The 22,100-nt window shown below is 41.6% G+C and overlaps 1 protein-coding gene across 4 annotated transcripts in view; it reads left to right on the top strand.

The window, feature by feature from the left end:
• Positions 1-22,100, top strand: part of ergic1 (endoplasmic reticulum-golgi intermediate compartment 1) — a 96,995-nt gene that overhangs the window by 18,508 nt on the left and 56,387 nt on the right. For 2 of the 4 annotated variants that reach the window (XM_041193579.1, XM_041193578.1), the window contains exon 2: positions 19,841-19,902. In XM_041193579.1, coding sequence (XP_041049513.1) covers positions 19,841-19,902 — 62 coding nt within the window. Of the gene's footprint in view, positions 1-352; positions 533-17,836; positions 17,856-19,840; positions 19,903-22,100 lie in introns of those variants that run through there. The other 2 variants (XM_041193580.1, XM_041193582.1) reach the window with 2 other exon arrangements.

Genomic DNA, 22,100 nt, shown 5'->3' with positions numbered 1-22,100 from the left:
CGGCAAGTTATGCTTTTTCCTCAGTTGTGGAGCAATGTTTAAATTAATAGCAGCGTTTCCTAAATAAATCTTGACTTTTTTTTCAATATAGTGGAAAGTCATAATTGCATTGCAACCGAATGATAATCAGTAACTGGTCATTGGCATCCACTTGAATCTGTCACTCGAGCAAGAGTACAATTGCAGATGACCCTTTGTGGATCAAAAAGCTCTATGCAATCCTTGTAAAGTAGCAGAACCAACAGTTCATGCTAGTGAATTTCCATTGCCTCTAATTATTACAGCTAATGGATGTTGAAACTTAACCAATATCTCTCTGGTAACTGATTTTTTCCCCCCAATTGTCTTTTAGGTTCTAATGCTAAGCCAACATTGAAGATTTTCAATTTATTGATCTTGTAAATGATGAATGTAAATTAATTCAACTACCTTGTCAAATTGACTTGATGCAAACGCTTCTGGGAAAGGCTGCATTGACACGGAATTAAAAAAATGCTACAAGTGAAACAAGCACCAGTTTTTAAAATTAAAGGTAAACTACTGTTGCAGTAGTCTGATATTCAAATCACGTAATTGCACTCTGATACATGACACCACCCAGCCCCATGCTTACAGATGATGTTTTAAAATTAAAACTTTTTACAGATGTATTGCAACTTTCCTCTGTTCTGTGGGTAGTTCCATAGGGAGGGGAGTAGGTGGGGGGGTGGGGTGAGCATGGAGTGCAGTGAGGAATACAACCTGCAGCAGATCACAAAAGTATTTGGGAACCTCAGTGGTATAACATTCACAGTGCAATTTTTTGTTATTTCTCTCAAGGTTTTTACTTTTCCATATACCCTTCACAAAATAAGTTCATTGATGTAATTACTGACTTATTTTCCACTTGTTACAGTGCCAGTTATTGCTCAATTGTTAACTATGCTGTGCTGTACTGTATGCATTGTGACTGAGGTCTGATCAGGCTTCATATCTGATGGGGATACTCAGAAACTCCGCTGCACTTGATGGAATGCATGTCTTAACCATATTACAAAGTTACTACATTGTTCCTTCTGAGCTTTAAAATCTAAGCTCAAATCACCTGTTAGAGGTATACATTATATTAACTGGTATTGTTAACTTACAACGGCACTTACAATACTGGAAATGTGCCACAAATTATAATGCATTCAAACAGACAATAAGTTCTTTCTTTTAATTCTTTTGTACAATGTGTTTAAATGAACAGTTTGGTGCACATTAAGGTGCGGTTACTGGAGAAGTGTATCTGAGTACCAGGCTTTGCTCTTGAACATGACTTTGGTTTTTCTATGATATAGACCTTAGTCACCTCCCACAGCCACCATTTTTGCCAGGAAGCCTTTTTGTTGCATGTCTGTTACAAGAAGGAAGAAATGCTCAGTTTCAAAATACTATGGATTACAGAAAATCTTTTGGTTGACATAAATTGGCAGACATTTGGGGGAGGGAGGGGCAAGGAGTGCAGTGAGGAAATGACTGATAATAGCCTGCAGCTGAGTCAAGACATTGGGTGGAGTCATCCGGCCTGTTGCTGTTGGGCATTCATGGCAGGTGGGAGAACAATATGGCGAGAAGGTCAAAAATTGGTTTGATGCCATTGTGAAACCAGTTTGCAATCGTCTGCTCCACCCGTCAATGGGGGTTGCGTTTCCCGCTGCTGCACGTTGGGAACCTAATTTCAATACTTTAGCATCTCATTATAAGCCTTGCTCACTGGAATCATCCCACCCATGTCAAATTTAACGACCACGTCAGCGTGACTTCAGAACAGCTTCGTGACTTGTCAAAAGTAAACATTCCTCCGCAGCTGAGACTGTTCAGCAGCTCCATTGACATGGTTGGAGTCAGACCCCTGAAGCTTTTCTGCCAACTCAAGCAATGCAAAAACATGAAAGAGCCACCAAATGCTCCAGAACTTTTCACCCCTTGGGTGCAGACTGCAAATTAATGTGTGTTTTAGGGGGCAGAAGAGCAATTGGCCGAGTGGGCAAGTAGTAGAATCCCCTTGCAAAAGGTGGTCATGGCACAGTCACTGGGGGAGGTGCTCACAGCCCCTTGCAATGTTTTTATTAAGGTTTAGACCAGTATCCCTCATGGTTCAAGCTAACAGCACAGCCTTACAGTATGGGTTAGGAGAATGCCTGAGCTGAGAGCACAGCATGCAGTCCAGTGGCCGAAGCTGCCATCAATCGCTCAAGTGGAGAACCTTGGAGGTGGATGGGGTTTCAGACAGCCAATGAGTGCACTATAGATTGGCCATGCAAGTGGTGGCCAGCACTCCTGCATGCATGAAGGGGTCTTCACACTTAACCAAAAGGGGTTCTTAGGACACATGTGCTAACCCACGCGTCTTTCTCTTTGATTCTGCAGCAGGATAACATCAGGATTATGAGCCTGGTGATTTAGCAGTATGCCTCACAGCTTACAGGGAGCAGAGAAGAAGAAGAGAGCAGTGGACTCGGCAAAGAGAGGAGCAGCTCCCTCAAATTGGTGGTGTGGCAGGGCCTGCTGTGCAGTCTGCAGCTGAAGATCCATAGAGAGTTGTCACTTGTAGATGCTTCGCTAGACCCAGGGTCTATAGACGGCGCTTGTCATTCCTGCAGATGACTGAGAACCAATGTCGCCAAAGATTGTGCATGTCTGAGGAACTGGTTAGTCATATATGCCACCAGCTGCAGCATTTGGCACCATGGGGAAATGGAGGACATCCAGTGGCTGTGAAAATGACCATGGCGATCAATTTTTACGTCGGCTCCTACCAGGGCTCCACAGGTGACCTGTATGGGAACTCGCAAGCCTCCACGCACAAGTGTATCCAGGAGGTCACAGACACCATCTCCATGAAGGCACAGAACGTTGTGCATTTTGACTGGGATCAGGAAAACCAGGAAGCAAGAGTGTTGGGATTTGCGCAGATCTCAGGTTTTGCACAGGTGCAGGGTGTCATTGGCTAGACTCGTGTGGCACTTAGATCCCCATAGCAACAAGAAATCAATTACGTCAACCACAAGGGCTTTCACCCGCTGAATGTTCAGCGGGTGTGTGACCACCACAAACACATGATTCCCAGGGAGCGTCCACGACATGTAGATCCTTAGCTGGTCTCAGATCCTTGTCTTCCAGGAGTCAACCCTGCAGCCTCTCTGGACCCTGAAAGATGTCAAGGCTTACCCACCGAGGTTGTGGCTGATGAAACCCATGTGGCGGCTTTGGACTGCAGCAGAGTGACAGTATGACGAGGCTCATGCTGCTCTCAGACCTTTGTGGAGCAAACGATAGGCATTTTGAAAATGAAATTCCGGTGCCTCGACAGGTCTGGTGGAGCAATGCAATACAGTCCCCAGAGGGTGTCGTGCTTCATTGTTGCCTGCTGCGCGCTACACAACCTGGCGCTGCAATTGGGGGAGGACCTGAGGGGGAGATGGAAGAGCTGTACGTCTCCTTCAATGAGGAGGACGTTGAAGGGGCTGACAGTGATGAAGTGCTCGAAGGCAAGGATGCCGGTGATGAGGCCATTGCACTGGCCAGACGAGGCAGGCGAGCGTGGTTAGACATCTTCCGTGAGAGGACGATGACGAGGTGCAGTGAAGACAGTCCTGACATCCTCACCTTACATCTGTGAACATTTGATTCCTATGTGGCTGATAATGTGCATGCCCTCAGTGCTCAGGCTCATGTTATGGAGAGGCAGCGGAGGCCCTAGTAATCACTAGACTCCAAGAGGATGATGACACTCCATAGATCTTCACACTGCCTCTATGAATGTTTGACTTCTGTCTGGCTGAGGGCAGCTCGCTTGCGCTCTGTGATCAGGATCATACCATGGAGATGCAGCTGTGAAACTTTTAAAAGCACCTGATGCTTTGTCAACCTTCAGCACCTGACCCCTTCAGGAGCACAATGTCACCAGACACAGATCAGAAGAGATGGGCGTCCAGCCCCATCTTAACAGTACAGAGAGCACACAGAGAGAATGATGGAACTCTGTGACACCTGCCCACAACGTTCTAGCAGCAATGACAAGTACTGTCGAGGTGCAGGCATCACTAATGTATCCAGAGAGTGTGAAACCAGACCATCGCTTTGCTCTGAAGGTTGCACTCTGCACAAGGAAGAAGCCCTGGAATGAGACACCTGCCTTTAGCTTGTGCAGGAACCAAGGTTTCACATCTGAGTAACATGAACACTGCTTATCATAGCAAGGAGCCATACGTGGATAAGGTGACATTCTAAGGAGTTTATAGACAATAGTGAACATTATGTACAAGTGGTTAACACCCGTGGCCAGGCTGTACCTTCTTAACTTTCTTTTGCATTTTGTCTTTTGTTTTTGCAGTTGCCCTTTAAGGGGCTGCCTTTTACTTTGTCCCTGATTTGTTAATTTAGTTTAGTTGGTTGTGATCTGAAAGTGTTACATCTCCTTAACCTTCATAACCCTGCCTCTACAACTTGGTGCTCCCCCGATAACCACAGTGGAAGTGGAAGGAGCCTGCTGACTGATGATGTTGGTGGGAGTCCTTGGGTGGGCTGAAACCTGGAGGGTGCTGGCCTGCTTAGGGTGTCCTGCTGTGGGCCAGCTGCACCCTCCCCAGCCTGTTGAGCTTGAGCTGCTGGGGCCACGGGAAGAGGGGGTTTGGATTGGTCAGACATTACCGGAGTCACCTGAGTAGATAGCCCTGGGGTGTCGAGCTGCTAGTGGTCCTCCCTTTTGGTGCCCGATGGCCCCTGGCTGACTCCTTGAGGAGAAGGGGAAGCTGGAGTGAGATTGAGCTGTCCCGTGCCCCTCTTGCGTTGACACTCTTGAAGGCCATCTATGGCAGAGTGAAGGAGTTCAGCCCACGCAGCAGTGCAGGACCGATGTCCTGGACCAAGGTCTCCTTGGCAGTCTCCATCCTACCAGTGTTGACCTTGGCGTGTTGCAATGCCGGCGCTATCACCTCAGCCTGAAGGCGGACGGACTCCTCCATCGTGCCTTGCAGTCTGAGGAGTGCAGCGGACATCCCTTCCTGATGTTCCTGAGCTTGCCTTTGCAGCTCCAGCAACTGAGGTATAACTGAGTCCAGAGGTTGCTCACCTGACTTGGACACAGCAGATTTCTGGCCGCAGTAGTCCTCCGAGTGCTGGAGACCTGGAAAGTCCCTGCTACCACCTGCTGTGTGTGTCTCTGCGCTGGTGGAGGGTGTGGGTGAGCGCTGAGATGGGACTTCAATTAGGGTATCATCAGATTCTTCTTCCAAGGTGTCTTCAGGGCTTGAATCGAGGGCCTGACTTGTGTATTTCCGTGGCTGCACCCCAGATGTGCCTGCGAAAGCAAGGAGAGATAAGCACGGCAGGGGACTGCAGAACAGAGGAACTCACTGCATGGTTGTCTGATGGATGTTGCACTGTTGGATCCTCACTTGGCTGGGCACTGCCCACCTCATCGGGGCACAGGAATGGTCCAGGTAGTTACTGGCCAGCTGAAGGACTCTATTTTCAAAGTCTGTGTGACCTTGATGTCGGCCATTTTTCCACCAATCTGTGACCCCTCCCTTTTGTTGTGTGCCAGCTTGCCCTGCGTGAATACAAATGAGAGAATGTAAGCAGGATGCCTGCCAGGCCAGATGAGAAGGATACGTGGCATGTGTGGATGGTGAGTGGTGCCATGGATGGATGAGGACATGATCCCCAGGGCAGATGAAGGTGTGTGAGAGAGAGTAGATGGTGATGTCCCTTGAACTGGCTGAGATCCTTGTGGATGTGTGATAGGTTTATGAGTATGAGAGTTAAGTGTGATGAGAAGAGTGACTTACCCTGGTGGAATGGAGGAGATTATTCATCCTCTTTTTGCACTGGGTGCTGTCCTCTTTTGCAGGGCGTTGGCTCTGACCACCACTGCCACTGCCTCCCATGCTGGATTGGTGACCTTGCTTGCTGGCCTTGCCCAGAGCGGGTTTAGATGGCTTCATGATGGGGTTCTACTGCGTCCAATAGGTGCCCAAGGGAGGCATCGCTAAATTTAGGGGTAGCATATTTCCTCCCTTTTGGCAGCCATGACTTTCCAGCAGCTTTTGATCCCTTAGAGAGCTAGCTCAGTGCAGGAGTAACCTTTAAGTGTGGCGCCGAGATTATTGAATGCCTGAGGTTACGTGGGGTGGGAGAATCAGAGGCCGCCCCGCGAACAATCCATCGTGTTTCCCGTGAATGCAGTGTTAATGAGGGGGGATGTGTCAGGAATGGGATGATACGGTGCGAAAATCTGCCATAGCGGGCGGCGGTTAAAATGACTTTTCTCATGCATGCTATCGCACTTAGTGCAAATATGGGATGATTCCACCCCTTGCCTCACAACACAAAGATATTGGGGAAACGCAATGCTATAATATTCGCAGAGCACTTAAACCTGTGTTGCTAACCTACAAGAGCACTTGCTTACGTTACTGGAAATGTGACACAAAATATAATGCATTCAAACAGACAATAAGTTATCTCTTTAACTCTTTGTTCAATGTGTTGCTTAGTCCTTTCTGGCAGCTAACACATATACTTTGCTAAATATGTGGTAATTTACTGGTTATGCTTCAGGAATTATATATCGAGAGACTGGCACTTGGTATTGATTGAAATTGCTGAAAAGAGAGACATTGCTAAAGCTTTTCGTCTTGCAGTCATCAGAACAAACTCAAGAATGCCAACTTTCAAAGGATCACAATTTGTGCTACAGGAGAAAAGGGATGCTGATTGGTTGGAAAGTAGACTCTGTTGGTCTAGGCATTGCCTTGGATAAAACAAGTAAGAACTATAGGCTCACCAAGTTCCCGGCTAATTCCAAAAAGGTGCAAGGCTTGAAGATATTCCTTTTGTTTGCAGGGAATGGGTTCAGCAAGTGCTGCCCAATCATGGGAGGGAGGCGGTGGCATAGTGGTATTGTCACTGGACTAGTATCCCAGAAGACCCAGGGTAATTCTCTGGGTCCCGGGTTCGAATTCTACTACGGCAGTTGGTGAAATTTGAATTCAATAAAAATCTGGAATTAAACGTCTGATGATGGCCAGGAAACCATTGCCGATTGCTGTAAAAACCCATCTGCTTCACTAATGTCCTCCTGGAAAAGAGATCTGCTCCCCTTATCTAGTCTGTCCTACATGTGACTCGAGACCCACAGCATTGTGGTTGACTCTTTAATTGCCCTGTTCAGAAAGCATTTGGGATGGGCAATAAATGCTGGCCGAGCCAGCGATGCCCACATCCCATGAACAAATAATAAAAAATTGTTGAATCACACCTAACATTTGATGTTTTGTTTTGAGTTTTGCGAGCATGGTGGTTGAGTACTGTCTGTATTCTGAAGTTGAACAACAGGTTAAGTAAGCCATTTCACATTGCTACAATGCATTGGCTATGCGAATGGTATTTTACATTAACTTGATGCTGCCGCCAGCCCAAAAAGACAAACAATTGTATATGAATTTCAGTGCCGGTGTAATGACAGGAACGTCAGCCATGTGTCCCAACAATTGGCTGATCAAATCAAACAATATGTCCCTTCAGTTGTTTGTAATAAGCAAAGTACAGATGATACTCAACCAGCCTGTGCTTGCAGAAGCCAAAACAAAACACCTGCTGTTAGATGTGACGTTGCAATTTGGCAGCACTTCTTGAACAATTCTGAGTGCGCTAATAGGTACACTAACAATTAATGTAAGGTAATCAGTTGAGCTTGTAATGTGGCTCATTTAGACTCGCTAGAAGCAGCTTGCATTCATATAGGGAGACATATCCTATGCAAACAAAAGGAATATGTTCAAGCTTTGCACCTTTTTTGAATTACCCAGGACCTTGAGGAGCCTGTAATTCCCCAGTGCTTTTTCTGTGGCAATGCCTCGGCTAATCAGAGTTGACTTGACAACTAATCAGCACCCTTTTATCCTGTAGTATAAATTATTGTGATCATTTGAAATTTGGAATTCTTGCATTTGTCCTGATGAGTGCAAGATGAAAAGCTTTGGCAACATGTCTCTCTTTTCAGCAATATTCGATTTCTGTATTACCAAGTGACTATTGCTTGATAATTCTGTTTCCTACAAGTTTATTTCTTAAAACAAACTAGAATGAAATGGTTCTCAATGTTAGCATATGAATGCTTTGTTGCTGTTTTAATGAATGCATTAATCCACTTTAGTCAAATTTCATATTCAGCATTTTTGCTTTAATTTTGAGCTAACACACAGATCCTGTTTATTGTACAGGCAGGGTAGGTGCAGATGAGTACCTACAAATTAAGTGTATGAGATAAAATATATTCAGCTCCTCATCACCATAAATGAAGAAATATTAGAGGCAATATGAATCATAATGAGAAATTAAAGGCTTTTAAGAGACATTAAGAACATGTAAATGCTCTCTTGTAAGATGGTGGCAAGTAATAAAGGTAAAGTGGAAATAGAAAAAGCTGTCAAACAAAGGAGAACTTGATATAATGTAAATAGGCCATTCGGCTCAACTAGTCTGCTGTTGGTATTTGTTCTCCACGCAAGCAATAGTTTGAAATCCAAAGGCCCAGTGTGTTCTCACATCCCTTTTATCCTCTTGAACTTCAATCGCCTATCTAACTGATTCTTAAATGTTGACATGGCCTCATCATCAATCTCTAACTCCAGTAGTATATTCCACAATCTGTGTGCACTTTTTAAAAAAAAAATCCTTCTTGCTAAATTTCTTGCATTTATTTCTATGTTCCCTTAACCCAGACCCATCAAACAATGAATACTGCCTGCTTCTGTCTACTTTGTGCCATCCCTTCCAAATTTTGTACCCCTCTGTCCAATCACCAACAATCACTCCTCATCTAATGTAAATTGCCCCAATTTTTCTAGTCTTTCTTTGTAAGTATTTCCTCATACTAGGCAGCATTTGAGTGAATTTGTACTGTTCCCTCTGTTGCCTCAATATTCTTTCTCATCAGAACATTTTGCAAGAATACCAAATAAAGGAGAAAACAACAATTTGTATGAACATATGAATTAGGAGCAGGAGTAGGCCACTTGGACCTTCCGAACCTGCTTTGCCATTCAATAAGATTGTGGCTGATCTGAATGTAACCTCAACCCCAAATTTGTCACTACCCCCAATAAACTTTCACCCCCCCCCCACCTTGTTAATCAAGAGTCTATACTGTATGAGAAGAAAGTGCTGATTGGTTGGCAAGTGCAGTCTGATTGGTAGAGGCATTGCCATGGAGAATGCACCAGTGATGGCTACTGGCAGGTAACTGCTAAGCATTGTTTGAAATTTAAACCAGATAGCTTGACCCTGATTGGTCAATGCATTACCTGAGGAATGAGTCAATGAATGGCTGTCACTTTTATTTTGTTTAGCTAAAACAGGCACAATGTGTGTACATGATCTTTCTGTCTGCAAAGAGCACGGCCCTGTGTATTAATATATGTAGCTTCCAGTATACGCAAATGCGCCGCACTGCGAATCCAACTGATAATCTTAAATTAGTTGTCCGTGTAATTCTTAGCACATTAGACAACATTTGCTAAATAATCCTCAATCGTGGAATCACACCTAATGTTGAACATTGTGTTTTGAGTTTTGCAAGCGCCGGTTAGTTGGGTACGGTCTGTACCTTGCCTGTTGCAAACGGCAACTGGGATATGATGTTTGATGTGATCTGCCAGCCTTTGGAATGTATGGCCCACATACTAGCATCACACTGGCACTGAAATTCATATACTACATACTCATTTGTGTGATAGGCAGAATGCCTTTTTAGTCTTAGCAGCACGCTATTAGTGGCTAATACCACTCATGTTGCTATTGCATAGCAGCAGCGTGAAACAGCTAGTTTCACCTATTGATCAAATTTTTTGAGATATCTTGCCCTTCCAGGGTAATCTGGAAGTAGACTGGGCACTTTTCAGAGCTGAAAGTGATAGCCTTGGGCCCATTCGTGAGTTTGCGAGTTATACCTCCTAACCTTCTACCCCCCGCATATTTCTGATATGTGGATGATATGTTTGCTATATTTAAATCTGCAGCTGTATGTAATAAATTCCTTACATGACTAAATGGGCGGTATCCTGCACTCAAATTCACCTATGTTGAGAAATCTACTAGGGGATTCTGTACCACGGTCTACCACAACCCAGCTTCACTGGTCAATCATATGCATTGGCATTCCATTTGCTCACCGAGCTTGATGCTGAAATAGGGCGCATCAAAGGCATCCTGTGGGATTAAGGCTACCCTGATCAGATCATTTTGCACTGTATATCAAGCAAAGGCCATCATTTTATTTCTTTTGCTGCTTTTGAAAATGGCACTAGAACTTGTAGCTCTCAAATCTATGTTAATGCTGCAAACTGTTATGATTTTTTTTATAAGCACACTTTGAGAAGAAATGACCTTAATCCATTATGCAATTTTTCCACTGTTCTTTGGAAAAGGGAGGTAAGGAAAACATTACTTGCTTGCTCTTGTCACCTTGCTTGGTTTATTGCCTGAGTCAGAGGTTTAATCACCATTTCAGGACTTATGCCGGTAATCTAGGCTGGTACAGGGGAGAATGCTATTATGTCATAGGTCCTGGGTGTAGTACATTACAAGATCTGAGCGTTTTATTATATTGTCCTCTTTTCTGCCCCCTCTGATGGGGAGGTGTAAATAAAGTTAGTTCAGTAATGGCTTCCTGCAATACACAAGATGACAAAGCGGCTGAGATGGAATTTTCTGTTCATTTCATTTGAAAAGTTAAGGACTAGAGAACATTGTGCAACACTTTTTGAAACTTTTTTTTGAAACACATGAGAATAAAGTAACTGTTTGCCTCAGCATGATGGGGTCAGATGTGTTTGGTATGGTTTTTGACCAATATTGTCTGAGAGACCCCAAATTGATAGAATGTGCTGAAAGTAATGAAATGTTGGATTCATATTATGGTACGACTAAGAATGAGATTGCACTGAGAGTTGCATTCTGTGAAAGGAAGCAGTTACCAAGTGAGACTGTTAAGATTACATCCTTGAATTAAAGAAACTCTCTTGCCACTGTGGGTATGGCGCAAGCTTAGAAATCAACCTTGGAGTCACTTTCGCAGGAGGCCTAAAGAACAATACAGTCCAGGCCAAGCTTTTTAGCAAAGGCATTAAGCTGACATGGAAGCAGGGCCTGCAGTGAGGCCACAGGCATGGAAATGACAGAAAGAGACAGAGATTCAGATTGCTTAGGAGTTGTTTTCCTGAGCTGGTAGGGTAAGTCCACAGATTTCAGAGAAATCCAGGCCACGGCAGCCAAATTTGTAGTCTCAGCATCAGAAATTTAGATCCTACTGCTGCCATGGCACCCACCAACCATTTAAATTCCCCCATTTCCAGTCCAAAGTGCTATGCCTGTTGGAAAGCTAGTCATACCCAGATGGCTTGCAGGAGTGGAGAAAACAGTAATGCCCCAGGTCATGGTAAAGCTCCAGGTCACAGCCATACACTAGGTTGAGATTACGGTAAAACTAAAATTAGTTCAGGAGTCTGGAAATTCTCAAATAAGCATTTGATAGATATGGAAACAGAAGTTGATACTATCAAGCAGGAAGATCAAGAACTGTGCCCCCAGAGTAAGAAAAACAGCACGTGGAAAACGAGAGTAAAAGTCCTGAAGATGCAATTTTAGCACCCACAATAAAAGTGATTATTGGAGATTCACAACTTATTTTCTTTGTTGATACGGCTGCAGTCGTGTCTGTTATCTCAGAAGGAGAGTACAAGAAGTCCCTAAGTCACCCTCCCTTATGAAAGCCTGTGTGATTCTGACTCGTTATCCCACTAACAGCATTTCAGTGTTAGGCCAAGGTAGCGTTAGGATGGAATATTTACCTTCCATTGATAGTAGCAGGAGGGAACAAAGTCTCCCTGATGGGAAGAATTTGGCTTAAGAAAGTGTGGTTAAACTGAGCCGAGTTATTTATAGTAGGGATCAGAAAGAGTACATCTGTCATTGAGAAAGTGCTAAAAGAGTACATAGTGATCTTTGAGTAAGGAGGACCAAATGATAAAATTAGTCATCAGTACAATATTAAATATTATAAGTCATGCAAATGCGGGTGTTCTTTAGAGATTTCCCATGAAGACTGAGTCATTTTTGTCACTGAATTACCTGTGAATTACTTTAGCTGCACAAATGACATGCCGGTATCTGCTAGAGGAATTAATGAAGAAATTCAGAAGGGTGTGATGCAAATTAAAGTGCTCAATTATGCCATTCAAGAGTGTGTTGAGAAATTGCAGGACTATTTCAACAGAAAATCAACAGAGTGCAGATCAAGGCTGCCTTCAGTGGTGTTTAAGGGTCCATTATTCCACCAAGGCTTAGAAACAGATTGTTAGAGAAGATGCATCACACAGGAATAGTTCTGTTGAAAGCAGTAGCAAGAAGCTATTTTTGGTATCCAAGGTAGATAGAGATATTGAAGAGTTGGTGGAAAGTTGTGAAATGTGTCCCAGAATGAGAAACAGTCCACCCAAGGTTCCTTTCATTCCATGGTCAAACACACGGAAACTGTGGAAACGAGTATTTCCATTTTTTTGAAATGGAAGAGAAGAGTACTTTGTTTTTGTTTAATAGCTGTAGCAAGCAGATAAATGTTGAGTCTATACCCAATATCACAAATGCCAAAACTATTGAGGTTTGAAGAAGGTAATTTGCAATTTATGGGTTATCAGAGGTGTTAGTGTCAGATAATGCTTCACAGTTTAAATCAAAAGAGTTTGAAAAATTTCTGAGTAAGAATGGAGTCAAACACACTCGACTATCACCATTTCACCCAGCATCGCATGGTGCTGCAAAAGTAAGTGGACAGATTGTGAAGAGGCCTTTGCAGAAATGTTTGCTCGGTAAGAAGCCAGGCAGTAATTTCTGTGCTTTGATAAAGACTAGACAATTTTTTGTTCTCTTACGGAATAACGCCACAGTCTACAACAAGTTACTCACTTTATGAATTAGTGTTTAAACACCTGTCTGGGATAAGATTTAGTTAGCTTAAACCTGTCGTCAATAGCAAAGTAAGAGCAAAGCAAGACAAAGTGAAGATGAGTCATGATATCCAAGGCATGAAATTTAGAGAGCACAGTGCTGCTTAGAAGATCATGGTGAAAAACCATTGAGGTGATAGGAGAAGTATGTATTTGGGGTTGTTGTAAAGAGAGTAGGTGCATTCACGTATCGAGTGAAGATTGAAGAGAGACTCTGTCAGTGTCATGTGGATCATGTGCTTGAAAGAGGAAACCTGACAAAAGGAGAGCAGGAGAAATCCCCTATAATCCAAATTCCTCCTATAGCACAAAGTGAAAGTCACAAAGAAACTGAAGGTTTGCTGGTATTACAGAACCCACTGGTAGAGCAGTGAGTCAGGGTTTTTAAGACAAATCAATGTCTAGTCCCAACTATTAAGTGGAATTGCTAGTTAAAATCAAAGCTCAGGTTTGATACAGAGATGTTGAGCGTGCACAGTAAAGGTATTGGAAATGGAAGGAGGTAGCCAGACAAAAAAAGAAAGAAGCCAGAAAGGTTAATTGAAAGTACGTGGAAGGAAGAAGAAATAAGTTGTTTATTTCATTACTTCTTGTCAAATTATATTTTTGTTAAAAGCATACTGCTGTTGAAAAAATTTTTGCATGTAAATTACTCTGGAATTATTGGTCATACTGCAGTTGTCAACATGTAAGTTGACATTTAATGCCTCCAAAAACGGGAATCGACTTGTACGCGAGTATAAAATGTAAATAGCTGGCTTGCATGGTCACCATCTCGAAATGTGAAAAAAAACACCGGTAATTCATATTGAGTAAATTAATTGTATAAAGAAACTTTTAACCACATTGAAAGTGTTTTTAAATGTCAAATTCATTGTCACCATCATCTGATGCAGAGAGTTAATCTTGTTCATTCTCTTAAAGTATAACCGTAAGAATCCCACTCTAGATCAGATCTGGTGCTTTTGGTTTCAGAATCACCTACCTACAATAAATTATCTTCCTCTCCATCCATTGAATTGGATATTCTACATATTTTGAACAATCCGAGGACAGATTGTGCCCTAATAACATCCCATGATTTGATGATTAAATCACACAAAACATCAAGCAGGTCGCGTGCATATTTCATTTCTTTGTGAGGGTTTTTTCTCTGTCAAGCATCCCATTCGGTGTGAACATGATCCTTGAATGGTTCGTTGAGGCACAAATTCAAAGGTTGAAAAATGGACATCAGAACCCTTGGTATAACTGCAATGTGGGTGTTTCTTTGCAGTTGCCTATTGATCTCAGGTTTTATGGGAGGTAACATGTACCACCAATTCCTACATTTTTATGTAGGCCACTGGATGCCTATTCCACACACTATTAATCCATAACTTCACTCCATCCTCATCCAGCCAACCATTGTCATGAACCTGCACAAAAACTCCTGCAGGGAACTTGATTTTTGGCTTGGGATTTCTTTTAAAAAGGACCATAGGCTTTAATTTTGTTCCATCGGCCATGCAGGCTAGTGTCCGCCATGGACGTTGTCGTCTTATGCCATCTGGATTTTACTAGAACTGTTTCAGACCTTTCCACTCCACAGTTTGGTTGCTGGGCACATCGAAATTCGTGACTGGCAACGTGGATGAAACAATGTAGCATAATGGGTACTTGCGTTTTTGCTGCTGTCTGATGATGAATGCATGGGAACTGGTAATATTGGCATCAAGGCCTTTTGATAGTCTCTGAGAGATCTTGGCCTTCTATGCAGCACTGGATATTTTCGCTCCATAAAACGGATACACCAACTAGCTGTTGCTCTGAAATCTTTGCTGGACTCGGTTTGATCTGGCCCATTTAAGTTTGTGTAGAATCATAGCATTTCTGGTGACGATGTAACCATTCAGATGATTTTTGAGGACCCATTCCAATAACTGTTTCACAAGGTAAGGCCATTGGTTGGCCCCTGTTCTCATGGCGCATTTGGACTTTGGCATCATCTTCAGGCTGGATTACTCCTCCTCCCTGTTCTCGCACTGGTTTTTCGCTAACACTGAATTCCCTCGCTGCAGCAGTTATTTGACAAGTCAGCAAATGTTAGACTTTGTGTGAAACCAACTTCATAATTCATTTCATTTTGTGGAAGACTCCATTTATTTTTGTTGTTTGCCACATGGGGTCTGCTATATGTGGGCATGTCTTAAACTCTTACACATCTTTGCAACACAGCCTGTATCACCTACTTGATTCCTTATGCCCATTTATAAGGTAAGTAAAAGCTGCATTTGTGGGATGAAATTTGAGGCTGACTGCTAATGCAAGTATCGCATGCCATGGCTGAAAAGGCAGATTGAGTTAAATGCTGAGTCTTTACAAAAACATGATTTTTGGGGCTGGAAAAATGGGGTTGTCCTATACACCATATAGGTGTATTGACTTATTCACCACGATCTACAGTATGTGTTTTGGTTGTGATTACAGTAAAAACAAGTATGCAAACCAACCTGTTAACGCTTCAGATATTGTTGATGTTGGTTTAGTCAAATTGTGTTATGGGAACCTATACACATTTACTATTTTATATCTTAATATTGAGTAATTATAAGTGGGGAGGGAGTATGGTATATTACAAGATCTGAGCATTTTGTTATATTATGCTCAATGTTGTCCTGTCTGTTGGGGAGGTGTAAATAAAGTTAATTCAATGATGGCTGTCTGCTGTGAGTCCACATGTCAATCTTTTTTCAGTGCAATACACAACACTGGAGAAAAATGCAAGTTTCTGTTTGCCATTTATAGAACTTAGGTGGATTTCTATCACATTATTTGAGGAATAACAAGGAACCTGGCTAATGTTTCTCTCTACTAATAGCAAGGGCAATGAATTCATTGTTCAATGCATTCACTGCTACTTCTGAAATCATGCTGTTTATAAAATAGCTGTTGTCCTCGTACATAAACAACACTCTGAAATGCAATGATTATAAAATGGTTTGGCAGATGCAATGAAGTCTGATATAAATGCATATTCTCTTTTTAGAAATTATTGTAAATGGTTCCTTTCCTTCAATAATTTGCATTTTGTTAGATTTTCATCAATATGCTTATGTTTCAAACTAATTATACACATATACAGAAAATAATTTACTTTATTAATACCAGCCTGTTGGTTTATACTAACCATGAAATTCTATTTTGATTCAGTTAGTGTTACATGCTGATTAGGACCAGTTCAGAAAATAAACTATCATTGGTAATGTAACTCATTTCTATTTATGGAATTTTTAAGTTAGTTGCACAAGGTCACTTCATTTTCTGGTATTTACTAATGTGTAGTTAAGAAAGTAATGGCCTGGATTTTGTAGTCAGTGGTGAAGTAACAGCACTTGCCGCTGACATCAAAGATAACTGCCCACAAAAATGTAGTGATTTCTGTGGTGTAGCTTTCCCCTTCCCTGACCTTAGTTTGAGCCTGCTGTCCAGTCAAGGAAATCACCAGGCATCTAGCAACAATATTTGCATTAATCAGGCTAAGTAGCCAGTCACATTGGACTATTCTCACACGCCGCAAACCAAGAATTAAAATGCATTGATTACCCTTAACATTTAATTAAATTTTACAGAGATTGAAATAAATGAATGGGACTTCCATATGAGATTAAGATAGAAGCTAAATATAACTAAATCTAAAAAAAAATTGTAAGTGGAATTTTTTTATCACAATGAAGGAATTTGATATTCCACAAATATCAAATTAGTTTTTAAGGGCCAGTGAGCCTATTCAGCAGTAATTATGAAATTAACAAGTCATCAAAAGCCCAGTTACATGTTACCCAAGAGATGTTACATCAGACTAATAATAGCATAAACTGGCAAGTTTTCATCAGTTCAATGATTTCCAATTGATTGCAGAGTAGGAGTAATGATGGTGAACGCTGACAGTTTTGCCATAATTACTGCCACAACATTTGGGGCAGTTCCATTCATACGTTGAGTATGTGTGTTGCTTTCCTTCTGCCTACAAGCAATGATACCAACTCAGCTACAGTGCAGTATTAACCCAAACCTCAAATGGTTTTATATTTATTGGCCAGTGTTTGTCACCTCCCCGCTACCTAACCAAAAAAAAAATACATGCTGGTTTAATTTATCCCCTTAAGTGTGTAAAGAATTGGAATATGGTCTGATGTAACAATTCTTGGAAAATGACACCATGTTAAACGACGTGTGGCTGGGCTTTAAGTAGGTTGGAAGCATGTTACCTTGTTCACAATGCTTCTATTTTTATTCCTCCTTAATGAAAACTAGAAGAATGGATTGAAAATATTTCACACTGGAACAGACATAATGTTCATTGTGGAATGGCAATGATGCAGTTGCCAGCATGTCTCAACCGTCCAGTTTTTGATGCTGACTGTGTTTTAGGAACATATCCTGCCAGAAAACTCCCTTGTGAGGCAAGTGTAGGTTCTTTAAAAACAGAAATAAATCAACTGTACCGACAGCCACTTCAAACGCCCACCACTCAATTTATGATTGCTGTTTTTGATTGTGGCTGCAGCATTTGTAATATTGTTGAAATTTAAACATACTTATATAGGTAGGAAATATATGTAGGAATGTTATCCAGGAAGTGACTCCATTTGTGTGATATAACAAGACAACTAAGAAACAGTTGTCTGTATGGGAGGGGTTAATCTGATAGAGGAGGGCTGAGTGTTGCATAAGGGAGAATAAAGAAAATGACTTGTCTAAATTGAATGTTGTCAGAAAATAACCAGCTAGTGTTTATGGTAGAACACAAGAAATCCTTTTGATGGTGATTTGCTGCTGGTAAAAAGAATTTAAAAAAAGAATATAGAGAGGAATAATACTGCCTCCCCCTCTCTTTCTTTCTCTCTCTTTTTATATTTTTTATATATATAATATATATATGTGTGTGTGTGTGTATATGTATATCTTATTTTATATATAATATAGAATATTATAGAATCTATATAATATGTATTTATATATGTTTTGGGTTCAGATAAGCCTGTACGTTTGCTCCCAATGTTGTAGAAATCTAGCTTAGATTATAGTAGTGAAGTTCAATTGGTTCCCTGCCATCTTGCTTCTGGGTTTCTGCTATATAATATTTTAGAATGTCTTTATTTATTGTGTTAATACTGCTGAAATGAAGGAATCTTATTTCCTTCTTTGGTAATAGATTTGTGTTTCTAAACTGTAATCAGCTTGCTGCTTCCTGAGAATGTCCCCTGAGCATGCTACAGTATCAACATTTTGTTTCTGGACACAGAGCAACTGAAAGGGCTTTGATTGCCTGCAATTATTTGCATCACATTTCCGTGATGTGTGATACTCTGTACCACTGGAATGTTGATTGTTGGCTTTAATGAGTACAGTGCAGGATGTCTTTTTTCCTTCCCAGCTCAATGTTGTCAGATGTTTCATTGTACCTACTAAGTTATTTTAATTTGACATCCTTGCTGTACCAAATCACTAAGGCTCTCTCAGCCTTACTATTCCTTCTGGTTTAGCCCTCCAATTTTGCTCCCTTATGTATTAGGGCTGCAAACTCATGCTTAAGTGGTGTACGATTGATTTGATCATTCTTCAGGAGATCTGACTTGATCACATTAAGCAGAAGTCTGCCCTTGCCCACAGCTGATCCTGTCTCACTCTGTCGTAGAGGATAAGGATAGTTCAAGATTTCTTTTCTCTTATGAATTGCCTGCTCAAAGCTTTCTTCCCCTGCCCTCTATATCTTTGCCTCCAAAAACACGTGCAAAAAGCACAGAGCTAATCATCGCTGCCTGAAACCTATCTATGTAATGCCATTCAAATATTAAGTTGTGGGTGAGGAAAAATTTTCAACAACTGAGTATCTAGCAGAGCAAAGCCATCATTTTTGGCCCTCATTATCAACTTAACTTCCTTGTTGATTCCATCCTCAAGCTGTGCAAACCCATTGAATTTTCTTCACCTTGGTGCTGAATTTCAAAAGTCACATTCTACTCACCACCAAAACTGCTTGGCAGCGTACCAGTGGCTGTATCTTTTTCTCCCTGGCACTGACTGTTGCTGAGAGCTTGATTTGTGCGTTTGTTACCTACAGATGGATTTCTCCAAAGCCACACTTGCCATTCTCTTACCACCTTCTTCTGTGAATTTTGATTTAACCCAAATCTTTAAGCCACACCAAGTCCTGCTCACACATCACCCCTGTTCTTATTACTTCTGTCCTTGCGTCAAGTTCAAAATCTTCCCTCTCAAAATAAAATCCCTCCATAGCATTCCCCCCCACCCGCACACTGACACTGCCTCTTCAGTCTTCTCCTGCGCTCTTCACTGTTAGAACTTTGATGCTCAGTGGATATGCCCATCCACCCCACCATTAGTGACAGACAGAACTTCCAGGCAATTCAGCCGCACTCTCTAGAGCTCAAAACTCTTTTTGAAAAATCTCAAGACCTATTTGTTTGATTAAGCTCTGGCTGTCTTCAATCTCAGCTTTTGTTCCTTTTATTTGAATTATTTCGATACCTTCATAAAATGCCACATGCCATTTCCTATAATAAAGGTGCTATGTAAATGCAGCTTGCCTGTTTAGCTTTGAAGGTGGTAAGCACTGCTATTTTATATTAAGTAACATGTTTAAAAACAGCTAAATGAGAGCAATTTCAATTTTTTTCTAGAAGAGCTCACTAAGCAATTGAAGCAAATAGTGCTAGGAAATTGAAATAAGTTGATGAAAATGTTGCCAGGTATTTGGGGTGTTAAATTTTAATTTAAAATATTTTCATATTTTTCCCTAGACTTGATATCTACAGGAAAGTACCAAGAGACCTTACACAGCCCACATACACGGGAGCTTTTAGTAAGTATTGTGCTATAACATCCTGCTTGCTTCTACAACTTGGTCTCATGCCACTTTTACAAATGTGTTCCTAATTATTCATGTAATAACAGCAGTTCAAAAGAGAGTCCCTTCATGAATGGAATGGGTCTTTGTGAAATTATGATTGCTACTCTACTTTTGCAAAAAATCTCCCATTCCTATCTGACTCCAATAATGAAACAATTGGGATATTTGGTCTATTAGATGGTCAGGGACAGGAGGCTGTGACTGCAACTGATGCAGGTAGGGGACCCAGAGGACAGGAGTGCAGGAGCCTCAGCCTTTGCAATTGTCCAACAAATTTGAGGTTCAACTTGTTTGGATGAGAGTGGGAGCCACAGGATGGATGAGCAAACTGACCATGGCACTGCAGGAAGCCATTCAAGTGGGGGTGCAAAAAGGAATGTAGTGATAGGAGGGAACAGTACACTGAGGGGGGATTGACACTGGTGTTGGCAGTGAAGAGTGAGAGTCCATACGGCCATGTCACTTGCCCAGTGCCAGGGTTTGGGCCATTTGTTCAGAGCTGGAGAGGAACTAGCAGGGGGAGGGGGAAGGATCCAGTTCTCGTGGTCCCTGTAGGCACCAATGACGTAGGTAAAACTAGGAAAGAGGTTCTGCATATTCAATATGAGGAGCTAGGCACTACATTAAAAAGCAAAACTTCATAGGTAATAATTTTTGGTTATTATCTGAGCAAATTGGCATAGGGTACATAAAATTAGAGAGATGAAGACATAGCTCAAAAACTGGTGTGGGAGAAATGTTCCGGTTTGTGGGGCACTGGCACTGGTATTGGGGAAAGTGAGTACCTTTGGGGTGGTCTATCCCTAACTCGTCCTGGGACCAGTGTTTAGCGAGTCACATAACTAGGGAAGTAGAGAGGGTTTTAAACTAAATAGTGGGGGCAAGGTATCAAATTTGGGAAGATGTGGTAAATCAAAGAGTAGACAAAAGGCAAGAGAGAAAGGTATTAATGTGGGAAATGATAAATAGACCGTGTCAGGAAGGTAAAGAGAGTACAGGAAGTATAAATCTAAGAGTAAATCAGCAAATAAGGCTATAGGTTACAAAAATAATAAAAGGACAAAACTAAAGGCTCTGTGCATATAGCATTTGAAACAAACCAGATGCATTGATACCACAAATAGAAATAACTAAGTACAATCTGATAGCCGTTACAGAAACATGGCTATACATTGCCAGATTGGGACCTAAGTATTGAAGGGTACATGACATTTAGGAAGGACAGGAAGCTTGGAGAAGTTGGAGAGGTGGCTCTGTTAATTAATGATGGTATTAACACATTGGAGAGGGATGGCCTAAGCTCAGGAAACCAGGATGTAGAAACTATTTGGGTTGAGATGAGAAATGATAGAGGCAAGAAGTCACTTGTGGGAGTGGTGTACAGGCCCCCTAACAGTAACCACACGGTAGGACAGGGCATAAAGGAAGAAATAATGGGAGCTTGTCAGAAAGGTACGGCGATAATCATGGGTAATTTTAATCTAAATATAGACTGGGGAAACCAGAACGGCAAAGGTAGCCTAGCTGAGGAATTCATAGAATGTTTTTGGGATAGTTTTTTAGAACAGCACGTTGTGGCGCCAACCAGATATACTAAATCTTGTACTGTGCATTGAAATAGGATTAATTAATGATCTCATGGTGATGCCACTCATAGGTAGCAGCAACCATAATATGATTGAATTCTACAGTCAGTTTGAGGGTGAAAAGTGGGTCGAAGATTAGTATTTTAAACTTGAATAAGGGCAATTATGAGGGCATGAAAGCACAGCTAGCTAAAATGAGCTGGCAAATTAGGTTAAGGGATAGGCCAATAGAGTTGCAGTGACGGACATTGAAGCAAATATGTCAGAATACACAGAATAGATACATTCCAACTAGGAAGAAAAATTCCAAGGGGAGGACCCACCATCTGTGGTTAACTTAAAAAAAAATTAAGGATAATATCAAACTTAAAGAAAAAGCATATAATTGCTTAAAGATGGGTGGCAGGTCAGAAGATTGGATAGGGGATATTAAAAACAGCAAAGAAAGACCAAAAGATTGATAAAGAAGGAAAAATTAGAGTAGGAGAGAAAGCTAGCTAGAAATATAAAGACAGATAGTAAGAGTTTCTATTGATATTTAAAAAAGAAGAATTAACAAAGTCA

Source organism: Carcharodon carcharias, chromosome 8, assembly GCF_017639515.1.
Source record: "Carcharodon carcharias isolate sCarCar2 chromosome 8, sCarCar2.pri, whole genome shotgun sequence".
Taxonomy (NCBI): Eukaryota; Metazoa; Chordata; class Chondrichthyes; order Lamniformes; family Lamnidae; genus Carcharodon; species Carcharodon carcharias.
Note: the sequence above shows the minus strand (reverse complement) of the source record. Positions and strands in the feature narration are given on the sequence as shown.